Below are 13,863 nucleotides of genomic sequence, written 5' to 3'. Positions count from 1 at the left end.
TTAAAAAATGAATTTGCGTTTTTAATTAAAATTTTCTAACACACAGAGCTGAGGATACTTAAATTCCTTCAGTGGCTTTAATGTAGATAAATCGTGGAACTTGTAGCTGGCTCGTCTCGTGAACCATCACGAGCCAAGCATGCAATGCACGTGATAAGATTTAAGGACGCAGTTAATCATTATTTAAATGGTTATTAACATAAAAAGGTAAAATTAATTAAGAGAACAAATAATTACTGTCAGGAGAAAAGTATTAGAAAGTGACCAATGGAAAAAAGGATACATGTGACGGCTTTTGTTTCCTTATACACACCAATCAATGAGATTAATCACATATAGATTTATCTTGCAATATTGTCAGAACGGTGACCATTCAGATTCGTCTGTTCCACATTCACGTGGCATAAAAGTAGCGACGGAGCGTGGCGTTCGTGTGGCCTTTTGTTGCCTTGGGATTTGGGGTCAATATTGGGAAAAGTAATATAAGAATTTTCAAAATTCCCGCTAAGGTGGTTGTGTTGACAATTTGGCGCCATGTGCTTGACTGTAGAGGCATTCTTTTCCCGATCAATCATGTTACATTGTCACATTTGACAATTTTTTTTTTCTTAAAATATATATATAGTTCTACCAGACAATCATAATAGTTCGTGATGGATGGATTAGTTCGTAAAATAGGTTTAGACTATTTTTCTGGTCTTGTCTATTCATTTATAAATTAATTAATAATAAATTAACATATCGACGGTTATAGAAAAAAGTTTTTTCTTCTATTCTTTTAATTTTTATTTATAAGTATGAAACCATTAAAAAAAGTCAATGGTAACACTAAACAAGACAATGACACTAAACTTATCACCATAAATTTTGTAATTGTCTTGTGTGATGGATACTGCAACCTACCTTTTAACCATTCTAACTCCACAGAGTCAAGATTGAGATTAGTTCTCACTTCTCATCTCATAATTACTAGTAGCAATTAAATCTAAAATTTTAACCTTAACATCACCATAATGGAAATAGATCGATAATTTCAAAGTTCTAGGGATTAATTAAGATGCGCATAAATTAATTTTAACATCTCCAATCATTAAAAAAAAAAAAAAAAAAAAAAAGAGGATAATGGAGACAGACATCGGCATTGTGTTGATAAGGATTAAGTACATCAACTACTCAAAGTTGTAAAAAGCCGGCAAGCGTTATAGCGATCTCTAACCAACTTTCGAGTCCACAGTTTACCTACCCATTTGGAACCTCATAAAAAAATTTGGTAACAAACAAACTCCAACGCAATTATATCCTTTCGGTTAAAAAATTAATCGTCAGAAAATATGAACAACATATGAGATAAACTTTTTCAAAACCATATTGAAAGAATGATAATGATGATGGTAGATTTTGGTGTATAATGGTGACATGTGGGCTTCACCACCTGTCCCAGCCATAACGCGCTGATGCTTACTGCTCATCCTCTAGTTCGCCTAAAGAGAAAAGGGTCAATTTTTCTTTTTCTGATTTTTGAAATTGCTACGTGATCTTTAGAGAAAACACAGTCATAAAATATGTACCATCTGCATCATGTGAGCAATTCAGCATTGTTCTCAAGTTCTCAATTAGAAAAGTCGGGTACCAATATATTGTTGTGTCGAGCAGCCCACGTGCAGTGATTTTACCGCATATTTCTCACTGGCAACATGAGAAAATGATTTATTGGGAAAATGAAGACACGAAGAATATAAACTAACCATCTGTTTGCAAGTAAATTATTGAAGATATCATTCACATACTCATCCAATTAATAAAATATCTTCCTGATCTTTTCATCTTGTTTGTTCCTTCATCACCATGATATGGTTTTGAAATTGTATTTAAAAAAGAAAACAGATGATCATATGCTAAGTCCATTTCACGTAAAACTCTTGTTTTCTAAATACTTACAAATTAAAGTCCTTATTGATGAATTGGTGTGCAACCATTTGAGGGGCCAATTCTTGGTTCAACTTATTATGGAATTATTGGAAGGACCACTTTGTATCACCTTCATGACCAAGTTTCTTCATCACATACCTGTTGTCCACACACACTTTTAGAGTCCAGTCTTTCTGAGCCACTAAGTACCTTTGTTTGTGTCCAGCCAAGGGACAGCACCGGGCACTCACTGATGTACTCTCCTTCACTACATCCCTCTACATGTTTGGATTAATTAGTTGGATAGATGTGACACAATGACTAGTTTGTGCGACTTCCATACGCCGAAAGGTCTAGTTAAAATAAATATCTACCCCTTCAATATTTGTGTCCACTTCATTGAAGATTTTGATTCCGGAGGTTTAATCGAATTTTGATAAATAAGTTTTATTAGTTATTCAACTTTTCCATATAATTAAAGATATTATAATTTGATTAATTTATACAGCGAGGAAATCAAAATCATTTACTTATATGACGTTTATGTGTTAAATGTTGAAGTAATTTCCGACTTTATCTTCACATAAAAGGAAAGGGGCTGGTTGGAAACTTGGAATTGGGTTGGGCTAGACACTTTCAAGTTTCAAGACAATAATTACGGAGTGGTTGACCCAGCGCTTTCGTTCAGTGTAATTGTGACAACGGAGAAGAACAAAAAAAAATTCTGAAATTAATTAAAAAAAATATATAAGAAAAACAGTCCTCTCCATCTCCAACGATTCAATTACTAACACGTGGTGGTGGAGTGCCAGTTTGCCACCACAAACCAGCACGTATCAGTATGAATAGAGAGCATAACAGAGAACACTTTTTCATAAGTACACTTAAACTATCAAATTATTATTTTATTCTTAAATATATATTATATATTCTCAAATCTCAATGTTGAAATTATTATGAAATAAGAATAAAAGAAAAAACAAAGAAACATATCATAAAGGCCGTGGCCCGTGGGGACTGTCCACTTTTTTTGTGCCAAGAAACATGCTATGTGTCAAGTTTATACAATAAAAATTCTGTGTGCCCTCGTATTTTAATATAACCTTTCTATAAAGAAAATAATTAGGAGTAGCACATTAGCAGTAAATGATTTGATTTATTGCTATGGAAATGCTCCTATTGGCCACTTATATTCCTCCAATAGCGATGGTCGGTTATTAAACTTGGGTTTATACGTGCTGCATCATGCATTCCCTTCACTTGGCTTGGCTTAGCTTACGAGAAGCTCCATTGTTGTATAGTTATTAATATTACTCAGAAAATAGCAGAGTGGCTTGGCTTGTGACTAATTAACTAAGTTCATATGACAATTTATTAAATAATAATTTATAGATGATAGCTTATTATAAAGTGTAAAAAGTGGGTTGATTTTATATATTTATATCGCTTTTTAGAAGCTATAGTTCTATTTTAATCCTGATAAATGTGTCCACTCTATAAGTCGCCAGGCTAATTTTATTCATGAAAGCGAACTTTTGTTTATTTTACAATAAATTCATGTTGGCCATTAGACTGCAAGCAAATCAAATGTATTAATAAGTGAGGTTTCATACTTTGATTGTATTATCGAGACTTTTTCACTTTGCCAAAGGTTTACCAATATTATTATAATATAAGATGAACAGCAATATGGCTTCATTGAACTGACTGATTCTGGTAATCTGGTTTTATTATTATTTATTTGTATTTTTTTCTTAAGTGGGAGATGGTATTTGTGGCTTTTAAGTTTTAGTGAGTGTAGAAGACGCACAAAATAAAGGTGGGCCGTGCCGCCGTGGGACCTCCTTAGAGTAATGAAAGACCAACGTTATATCAAACAAGTTCTGGTCAACGTTGTCCACGGCAGTTAAGGAAGTTGAAGTTAATTGGCGGCTCATTTTCAGTTAACTAGTTAATCTATATCAATTTAAACAATAACTCATGATAATTTATAAAACTAGAAGGATCATATTTTGAGTAAATAATGTAACATGCTGTTGAATGATTGAACATAACCTAAAGTAAAAATGCTTCCACGAATTGTCCTAATATTATGTTTTCTAACACATTACAGGTTAATTAGGTACATATCACGGTCAGCATTGCTTTCTCTTTTTCAAGCCATTGTCATCGTGAACTAAACTCACATCTTAAGATATATGATTAATACACATGGGATTTCTCAATGTCTTTATGAAACTCACAACTATATTATTATTTAAAAAAAAAAAATGCTTCTTTAGGTAGCTTATATTAAGACAAAATTTACCTCACTGTTTTTGGATACGCGAAAAAAACGTGTTAAAATAAAAGCTAATAAGAGAAAAAAATCACGAAATATAATAATGTATCTCATGCTTGGGTAAATATTATTTGTATGGCACTATTTATGGATATCTTTTAATTATACAGATTGATTTTATAATTAATGTAGAATCCTTTTCCTTGTCAATCCTCATTAATTCCGAATTATATTATAATTAAAAGAAAAAAATGAAGAAAATAATCATGCTTATGTAAACAGGAGACGCAAGACTTATCACCGTCAACATATATGTATTTTTACTATTTATATGGTAATTAAAGGTCACTGGAGGAGAGCATATATATACAGTATATGCGTTACCTTTACTTTTTACCCCAATATTTAATGCTAGCAGTAGCAGGATAATATTTTTCTAATTTAGAAGTGGGTATTATATTTAAAAAAAAAAAAAATTAAAACAAGTCCAAAAATAAATAAAAAATTAAAACGGGAGTCCCGTGAGCATACGAAGTCAGTCAAATCCTTGATCTACGTCTATAAATAACAGCCCTCGTTGTTATACTCCGGCACTTTCTAGCTTTCACTTATTTAAACAACGCTTCCTCGCATAAACTTCAACAACGGATTCAAGGTACGCTTTATTTCCAGTTTCTTCGTTTGTTTTTACTCATAACACACGCATAATCAAATTCTTATTCTTTCCTCCCCTCTCTCGCTTGAAAAATTATTGTTCTTATATTGTTGTATAAGGATTTGATTTTGTACAGAATTGTACATTCTAAAAGATGCAGTCTGAGTTACGATATGCTTATAAAGTAGTTCTAATTCAATCAAAGAAAAAAAAATCGTGTTCTGAAGCCATTTATTATCAGTTATTTGCGCTTTGCTTTTTGTGGTTTGCCGCTAGGTATTTTGATCGCCGAGGGGAGAAAAAAGCACTTTACATGTATTTGCCATTCCTGCGCGAACTCGTATTTTGTTATTATGCGGAATGTTTTTCAATTATTAATTGAAAAAGTTATTATTTAAGGGGTATTTCTTAGTCAACCAGTAAATAGAATAGAAAAATAAAAATGAACATAGCCAGTTTATAGAATACTTAATACATGAAAGCATGATGTTTTCTCGTGCACTTAGCTATTCTGGTTTATATTATTTTGACTAACACCTCCATGAGTATCAAGTAGTGTCGGCCGAAACAAATTAAAAAAGAGAATAGTATAGTATAGACATTATATTATAGTCTGCTTTATTGGTTTTGCCTGGCGGCATATTTTATTCGTTAAAAGATTATCTTAAAGTTCTTACTATTATTAATACTATTATAAAAGAACAATGCATTAATTAAGGTAATCCTAATTCTTAATTGCATATCCTTTTTATGTATGCATTAATTAAATTTCCTTTTATACAGATTTTAAAACTTTAGAATAGAAGGTTCTAACTAGTTTTAGTAATATATCTTCACGCTTTAATATAGTGTGAGTAAATTAATGCATTAGTTTAAATTTGAAAAATATCCCTAAATGTTTTTTTTTTTAAATCTTAATTTGAATTAAGTTGACATTAATCATATTTCCAACTCTCTTTAATGAACATTTCCATGTATGCTTTATGCTTTACTTATTCATTACTTAGCAAGAAACTCCTATGACAAAGCTGCTCAAACCATGCATGCATGATCGGACATGTAATAAAGTACTCCCGGTAATTAATACAATTAGAAAAAATTGAGACAGGATTATCAGGAAATGGGAGCACTGTCACCGTCACAACCTTCAAATTTGGAATCGATCTTGCTGTCAACAAGATTCCATGAGAACGAAGAAGCTATGTTGGATTCTTACAGTGAGTGGTTGGTAAGCTCACGTGTTTAATATTAATCGTTTACTATGTTAGATTGGATGTATCATTAGTTATCTTTTTGGTTATGCTCTATGCAGTTATTATAATATGTTTCTGGTGGATTGCAGGTCAAGCATCCCTCTGCACTGGACTTATTTGAGCAGATGATTGAAGCAGCGCATGGAAAAAAGATAGTTGTGTTTTTGGATTATGATGGAACATTGTCACCCATTGTACAAGATCCAGATAAAGCTTTCATGTCGGATAAGGTAATTTTCTTCTATCATATTGATTTTGTATATTTAACATGCATATATGACAACAGTACTTGATTCTTCCATCATCAAATTAAGCAAACTAATCATCAAATATGATGTTAAATTACTGCAGATGCGTTCTGCTGTAAATGAAGTTGCCAATTTTTTCCCTACCGCAATTGTTAGTGGAAGGTGTCTTGAAAAGGTAGATTCAGTTAATGGTTTCCCTCAGACACCACACAAACTACATCAATTAATGCTAATGGCAAAATTTATATTCATTACCTTAATTCATGCGTATATACGTATTTTCGATGCTGTAGGTGAATGGATTTGTGCAACTGAAGAATGTGGCTTATGCTGGAAGCCACGGGATGGATATATTAACTCCGTTCGGCTCTTTGAACAATGAAAAGCACCCACATGAATCTAGAAGTGTTGATAAACAGGTTCGTTAATTTGTTGCCTACGCAGATTTGCTTTTCTGAATCTCAATCACATCATCATTTGACCATTAGTTTTACTCTATAGGGTAATGAAGTTGTTCACTTTCAACCCGCACAAGAATTTTTGCCAACAATCCAAGAGGTATACTTGATATATATACTGAATTATTTTTCTTCATTTCACATGGTGATATCTGATGATTAAAATTACAAACCAGTTGTATCTTTCTTCTTTCTCTCGATGTGCTTAATCTCTTGTTGTAGATAATTCAGGTGCTGGAAGAAAGACTCAAGACTGTAAAAGGTGCAATTGTAGAAGACAACAAGTTCTGCATTTCTGTACACTTTCGTCGTGTACATGAAGAGGTAATTAAACAACCCGCACAGTTAACGACATCATAACTATATAAAACAATCCTCAAATCTTAAGATGATAAATTTGCTTTTTGAACTTTAGGATTTGGACACCCTGAAAGAAATGGTAAACTCTACCGTGGAAGCTTACCCAAATTTTCGCGTATCCGGTGGTAAAAAGGTATTCTAAGCTGTTTTAATATGCAGGATGTATAATTATAAATGAATATCAAGAGTGTAAAGGAATTCCTTTATCATTTTGTGGATTAATTACTTAATCAGGTACTGGAGATACGGCCTTGTATTAATTGGGATAAAGGTCGAGCTTTGGAGTATTTGCTCGACACTTTTGGGTTCAGCAGTTGCGGCGATTTCCTTCCCATATACATAGGAGATGATAAAACTGATGAAGATGCTTTCAAGGTACAAATGATGAATCAAACTTATCACATATTTATATTGATGTAGGGCTAAGTTATAATTTTCGAAGCTGAACAATTGCAGGTTATTCAACGCATCGGACGTGGTTATGCCATTATTGTTTCTTCCATTCCTAGAGAAACAAAAGCTTCTTACTCTCTACGTGATCCAGGCGAAGTCATGTCATTCTTGATTCGACTTACAAAGTGGAAAAAACCCTCAACAGATTGCATAGATTTATTAAAGATATGAAAGTATAGATGCATATATTTTGCGGGGTCTTAAGTATTACCCACTCAAAGCTAATTTGCTTATTTTTATTGGCAAATTAGCCCAAATGAGATATGATAGAGTCATCAGGTATTTAATCGATGACCTAGAAAAGATGTTATTAGAAGTTAGACCCCTTATGTAATTATATAAGGTAAATAAAGTAATAACAAAATCAGAAGGACCAAGGAGAGGAGGATTAAATGTTTTTTCTTTTCTTGAAATTGTTATTGGTAAAATTAATGGCTATATTCTTTTCAATTTGAAAATTCATTCGATATATTATATTTGAGAAAAATTCATACAAAACTTAACGAGTTTGTCTGACGGTCAACGATGTTTACTCTCTTTATTAGGTTTGTGTGTTCGAACCTTGTGGTCACTTCCACGTTGTTAGCCACACCAAGATTTTTCTTTTTATATCTATATAAATAAATTTGTATAATAAATTCTGATCTCGTAATAATTGAATATTCAAATAAAATTTAAAATACCATAAAATAGTGCGGATAAAGAATCAAACAACTAAAATGATGTCGTTTTGATTGTCCGGCAAACCCTAAAGGGCCTAAACCCGAAGTCACACTCTCACCTCTCAAAATCAAATCTTAAACCCTAAAAACCCTTATCCTGCCTTTTGCTCTATCCTCCAAACACAAGGTATTGGCATTTCGAACCGGCATCATTTCAGGTCGTGCTATGCCCATTAAACTATTACCGCATCTCCGGTTCCTCAATCCTTCCCTCCCAATCACCCGTTTTCCTTTAATGAATCTTAAACCCTCCATTCACACTTCTGAAGCCATAACCAGTTTGCGTCAGGCCTTCCCTTTTAAACTCAAATACCAAGGGTTCGCCACCCACGGTAACGACCAACACCTTCAGCACGGTGTGCGGAAATTATCGACTCGGCCGTTCCGACCCAGGACCGGGTCTATCTCTAGGTCCGAGTTCTCTCGTGATCATGAGGGAGGTCGAGGAGAAATTCGCGCTTCCAAGAGTTTAATTGAGGACGAGGCTGAACTTAGTGACTGGGTTAGTGAGTTAGGGCCGGACTCATCCCGTGGTAAACACATTAACAGAGACAAGGAGGAGTCAGATTTCAGGAAGCCTCGTGGTGGAGATAGAGACTCTTTTTTGATGAAGAGGAGAAGAGAGAGTAACTCGGACGGGTTGTACGAGTCTAATAGGCGAGTGAATCGGAACTCAGCTAACTCATTTTCAAGGAATAATAATTCGAGGTTTAATAGTAATTTTGAGAATGGTAATGGGGAGCCTTATTCGCGGAAAAAGAATAGTGGGTTTGAGAGAGGAAGTGTTAATTCTTTTACAGAGAAGAGAAGTGAGAGGAAGGACAGGGGGAGCTTCAAGAAAGAAGGGAAAATTTTCAAAAGAGAAAGGCGTTTTTCCGATGATGATATTGGTGATGATGTGAATGAGGAGAGAGGGAGAATTATGAGTGGTATAGGGGATTTGCTTAATGAGAAAGCTAGTGATGTCGATGATGTTAGTGATGTTGATGATGATGATGATGATAGTACTTTCAGGAAGAATGCCAGGACTTCAATTGGATTAGATGATGAGGGTGGTGAGACGAAAAGTTCACCGGGGAAATATGATTCTTATTTGAGTGAGAGCAGGTATGTCGTAGGGTTTTGTTTAACTTTCACCTATTATTTGCACTTTGCTTCCACTAAAAGATGACCAGTGGAGATCGTGACCGTCATATTTGGTTACATCAGTTGAACCTGGAAAACTAATGTTAACTAATTCTTAGTGGCCAATGTTATTTAGCTCTATACTTACTTCACTACTCTTTTCATTTTAAACACCTGACATTTTGGATCCTGCAGATTCGATCAATGTTCACTCTCCCCCTTGTCACTGAAGGGAATCAAGGATGCTGGATATGAGAAGATGACTGTAGTACAGGAGGCATCTCTTCCTGTAATACTCAAAGGTTAAAATCTTTCTAATGTATTATAAGATTTTTTATTTATTTATTTATTTTATATATATATTTCTACTTTTTTTTAGGATTCTTTGTGTGGATTGCTTGTCCACTCTTTAAATTCAATCCTTGTAGATTACGATTCCTTTCAAGTTAATTTTTGCTATGTTTTGTCAACTATTGTTTAAGACTATACTATTATACAGAATTTACATTCAGAAACTTGTTAAGGAGAGAGAGATTTGTAACCTAATATTTCAAATCAAAAGAATGGAAAAACCTGAATCGTGGACGCCCTTTCTTATCTCCTCTGCCAGAAGGAATAATATGAAACTGCGGATCTTTACTAGGAAAGTTTTCATTGATTTGATAACTGGTGGAAACTCCTGATTAAGAAAGATAATGAGATTGATAGTGAGTTTGGTATTATGTCAGTTTGATATTCTCTTGTTTTGAACTGTGACTGTTTTGAGCTACTGTGGTCGTTAAAATGATTAGAGTTCACTAAAGTAGCTTTCATATTCTTATATATGGTTCTTTTGATTTTATTTGATGCCTGTTCTATTCACTTTGCTTATTCTGATTGATACTGTTTCTCAGGTAAGGATGTTCTGGCTAAGGCTAAAACAGGCACTGGAAAAACGGTAGCATTTTTGGTAAGACTATTAAAAAAAAAAAAGGATTATCTTATGTTAGTCTATACACCAAGGCAAGATGTTTTGCTGAATCCTAACAATAATTAGTGCCCTTTTATGGTTTTTAGAGGTTTTCTAATTATCTTGGTTTGCATTTAAATCATCAAAAGTTTGGGTCTCCTTTCTTAAGATTTACATATTGTTTTAAAAACTAATAGCACACTTCCACTTTGAAAAATTACCAAAAACCATGCATAACTTTTAGAAAATAAGAAAATTAGTTGTGTAGGGATGTTATTATAGTTTGGTTACTTCTGTATGTTCATTTTTGGCATTAAATTTATACTGTGATTTTGATAGAGATTCAGAATTCGAAACAGAAATAAGAATATGAGTAATACTAGCCTTACAAAGAGGCATACAAAGAGTCAAATCCAACCCTTGAAATTCATGATTGCCTCTTTCTCTCTCTCTTTTTCCATTTTTTCAAGGGTTGGATTTGACTCTTTGGATGACTCTTTATATGCCTCTTTGTAAGGCTAGTATTACTCTAAGAATATTTCCAGTTTATGAATTCCAATTTGATGTCATCTTAGAATCTGTAGGAAGCAAAGGTTCTCTTTGTTTTCTGCACCTAGGATAGGAGTTTGGACACGAGTCATTCAGTTTGTTTACTTGAGAAGTTCTTTGTTTTCAGCTCCCTTCTATTGAAGTTGTCACCAAATCTCCTCCTGTTGGTCGTGATCAAAAGCGGCCCCCAATTCTTGTGCTCGTAGTATGCCCTACTCGAGAGCTTGCAACTCAAGCTGCTGCAGAAGCTAACACACTACTTAAGTATCATCCATCTATTGGAGTTCAAGTTGTGATAGGTGGTACAAGACTTGCTATGGAGCAAAAACGGATGCAAGCAACCCCTTGCCAGGTGAGCTTCTTATTGCATCATAGGGCATGTTTCATATTTAATTTGATGCCTGTCATGTGTCGGAGCCTTATAGGAGATTTGATAGGCCAAATATGAATCAGTCTAACAACCTCTAATTGTTTGACACTTTTTTCAATTGTTGACATGCATCGGGCACAAAGTGAGCAAATTAGACTGTCTTGGTAGAATGATTGTGTTAAATTAAGAGATTCTTAGCCATCAACCAATCAAAACAGGATCCCCAGAGCATGTACTGCATATAATATTGCATGGTTATTGACTATAATATCTGGTTAGTGACACCTTGTAGTCAAATCCATCATGAAATAGTAGGGATATTGTTAAACTTTCACACATTCAAAATCTCAGATTCTTGTCGCGACTCCTGGAAGGCTCAGAGACCATATTGAGAATACTGCAGGATTTGCAACAAGGTTGATGGGCGTGAAAGTTCTCGTACTTGATGAAGCCGATCAGTTATTGGACATGGGATTTCGAAAAGACATTGAGAATATAATTGCTGCTGTTCCAAAAGAACGACAAACACTCTTGTTTTCTGCCACAGTTCCTGAAGAGGTTTAGTTCTGACCTTGGGTTTGTTTTAGCGTGCTATTTTAGATTGAAAGAAAATACTAAAGGTGCTATATGTTGTGAAGGTTCGTCAGATTTGTCATGTTGCTTTGAAAAGAGATCATGAATTCATCAATACTGTTCAAGAAGGAAGTGAGGAAACACACTCACAGGTTGGCCTTCTGATGACCCTTCCCAGTAACTAAATTTTTTTCTTGGTACTCTAATTCTTAAAATGTTGGATCATTTCAGGTCAAACAGATGCATTTAGTTGCTCCACTAGACAAGCACTTCCCCCTCCTGTATGTTCTTCTGAAAGAGCATGTTGCAGATAACGTTGACTATAAGGTACAGACGCGGTCCGTAAGTCTGTCATTCAAACTTTCTTTGTTGGATTTTCTGTAGAAGTTAAATTTCCACTTTCCAGTTCTTGTTGGAGTATGATTTAATATTTATGCACATGCATGGTCACTGACCCATGGTTTAGCATTATGGGAGTTATAAAGGAGATTTGGGCGTCTAAACTTTCTTTAGCCAGTATTTATTATGATTTTTTTTAATGTCACAGAAATCGGCATCTTTAATTTGTCCTCTTTTGGGCAAAATGTCCACTGATTTGTGCAGGTTCTTGTATTTTGCACCACTGCCATGGTAACTAGATTGGTTGCCAACCTTCTGGGTGAGCTGAAGCTGAATGTTAGAGAGATACACTCTAGAAAGCCACAGAGTTACAGAACCAGGGTTTCTGATGAATTTCGGAAATCAAAAGGTCTCATTCTTGTGACTTCTGATGTATCTGCTCGTGGGGTTGATTACCCTGATGTTACACTTGTCATTCAGGTAATAGGACACAATCTAAAAGCATTAGTTCAATTCATTTCTTACAGAAGTTCAAACATTTTGGAATGGAAACTTTTTCAGAGTTTCTTTTTGATTTCCATGCCTTCTGGATGTCAATGCAAAGTACACCAATTTTTGTTTGCCATTGTGGATATTATATTGCCAAATAATTCTTTGCAATTGTAGGTGGGCTTGCCAGCTGATAGAGAACAGTATATACACAGGCTTGGCCGAACTGGACGTAAAGGTAAAGAAGGGCAAGGCGTATTGTTACTTGCTCCTTGGGAGGAATTCTTTTTATCGACTGTCAAGGATTTGCCAATAACAAAAGCATCTGTGCCTTCATTTGATCCAGACACACAGAAAAAGGCGAGTTTGAATATTTTATCAACTTTTTTGCATCTTGTTTATTGTATTGTAATACTACTTAGTGATTTTTTTCTGTGAAACTATAGTAGTCTTATAAATTGACAAGTGAATGAGTAATACTAACCTTACAAAGAGTCATACAAAGAGTCAAATCCAGCCCTTGAATCTCTCTCTTTTTCCCTTCTTTCAAGGGTTAGATTCGACTCTTTGTATGGCTTTTTGTAAGGCTAGTATTACTCCAAGTGAATACAAAGATTAAATATGTGAAAATATTGTTTGTCAAACAGGTAGACCGTGCACTTTCCCATGTGGAGATGAAGCACAAAGAATCAGCGTACCAGGCATGGCTTGGTTATTATAATTCCATAAAGAAAGTGGGGAGGGACAAATGTAGGCTTGTGGAGCTTGCAAATGAATACAGTCGATGCATGGGACTTGATAATCCTCCAGCTATTCCCAACCGTGTCCTTGCCAAGATGGGTCTTAGGAATATACCTGGTTTGCGTTCGCAATAGTGATCTTGCGGAAACAAATTTCTTTCAATTTTTCCCAATTTTATTATAGTAATTAATTAAGCTTTGTAATGATATATCAGTCTCTTAAGTCTTGACTAAGAGCCTTTGGATTTTATTTCAAACTTTTGATCTGCCGATTACACAAATCCAATTGGGTTCATTTCACGGGTCCGTTCGGATCATCATTCTATTGAGTTTTTAAGTTTTTCCTACGCATCCAATCCTCTACACTTGAAGATGCGTAGCTATTTTAATA

The 13,863-nt window shown here is 34.5% G+C and overlaps 2 protein-coding genes across 2 annotated transcripts; both read left to right on the top strand.

Moving 5' to 3' along the window:
- The first annotated feature begins 5,964 nt into the window (after positions 1-5,964).
- LOC116137345 (trehalose-phosphate phosphatase B-like) lies at positions 5,965-7,787 on the top strand. The gene is made up of 9 exons (XM_031423033.1): positions 5,965-6,072; positions 6,187-6,327; positions 6,449-6,520; positions 6,639-6,764; positions 6,847-6,903; positions 7,026-7,127; positions 7,219-7,296; positions 7,398-7,538; positions 7,620-7,787. The coding sequence occupies exons 1-9, from the start codon at positions 5,965-5,967 to the stop codon at positions 7,785-7,787; spliced, it is 993 nt and encodes a 330-aa protein (XP_031278893.1).
- Positions 7,788-8,477: 690 nt separating this feature from the next.
- On the top strand, positions 8,478-13,611 carry LOC116137380 (DEAD-box ATP-dependent RNA helicase 31-like). The gene is made up of 10 exons (XM_031423060.1): positions 8,478-9,445; positions 9,659-9,765; positions 10,357-10,412; positions 11,089-11,313; positions 11,683-11,889; positions 11,970-12,056; positions 12,136-12,231; positions 12,508-12,723; positions 12,910-13,092; positions 13,380-13,611. Exons 1-10 carry the CDS (start codon positions 8,505-8,507, stop codon positions 13,605-13,607), a joined length of 2,346 nt encoding a protein of 781 aa, XP_031278920.1. The 5' UTR covers positions 8,478-8,504; the 3' UTR covers positions 13,608-13,611.
- Positions 13,612-13,863: the final 252 nt, after the last annotated feature.

Source organism: Pistacia vera, unplaced genomic scaffold (genome assembly GCF_008641045.1).
Source record: "Pistacia vera cultivar Batoury unplaced genomic scaffold, PisVer_v2 Contig323, whole genome shotgun sequence".
In the NCBI taxonomy this organism is placed as follows: Eukaryota; Viridiplantae; Streptophyta; class Magnoliopsida; order Sapindales; family Anacardiaceae; genus Pistacia; species Pistacia vera.
Note: the sequence above shows the minus strand (reverse complement) of the source record. Positions and strands in the feature narration are given on the sequence as shown.

Coding starts and splice junctions, on each gene's coding strand:
- LOC116137345 (XM_031423033.1), top strand. CDS start 5,965: ATGGGAGCACTGTCACCGTCACAACCTTCAAATTTGGAATCGATCTTG. Junction 6,521..6,638: donor GTGGAAGGTGTCTTGAAAAG/GTAGATTCAGTT, acceptor TCGATGCTGTAG/GTGAATGGATTTGTGCAACT. Junction 7,128..7,218: donor TTCGTCGTGTACATGAAGAG/GTAATTAAACAA, acceptor TTTGAACTTTAG/GATTTGGACACCCTGAAAGA.
- LOC116137380 (XM_031423060.1), top strand. CDS start 8,505: ATGCCCATTAAACTATTACCGCATCTCCGGTTCCTCAATCCTTCCCTC. Junction 9,446..9,658: donor TCTTATTTGAGTGAGAGCAG/GTATGTCGTAGG, acceptor TGGATCCTGCAG/ATTCGATCAATGTTCACTCT. Junction 12,724..12,909: donor ATGTTACACTTGTCATTCAG/GTAATAGGACAC, acceptor TTGCAATTGTAG/GTGGGCTTGCCAGCTGATAG.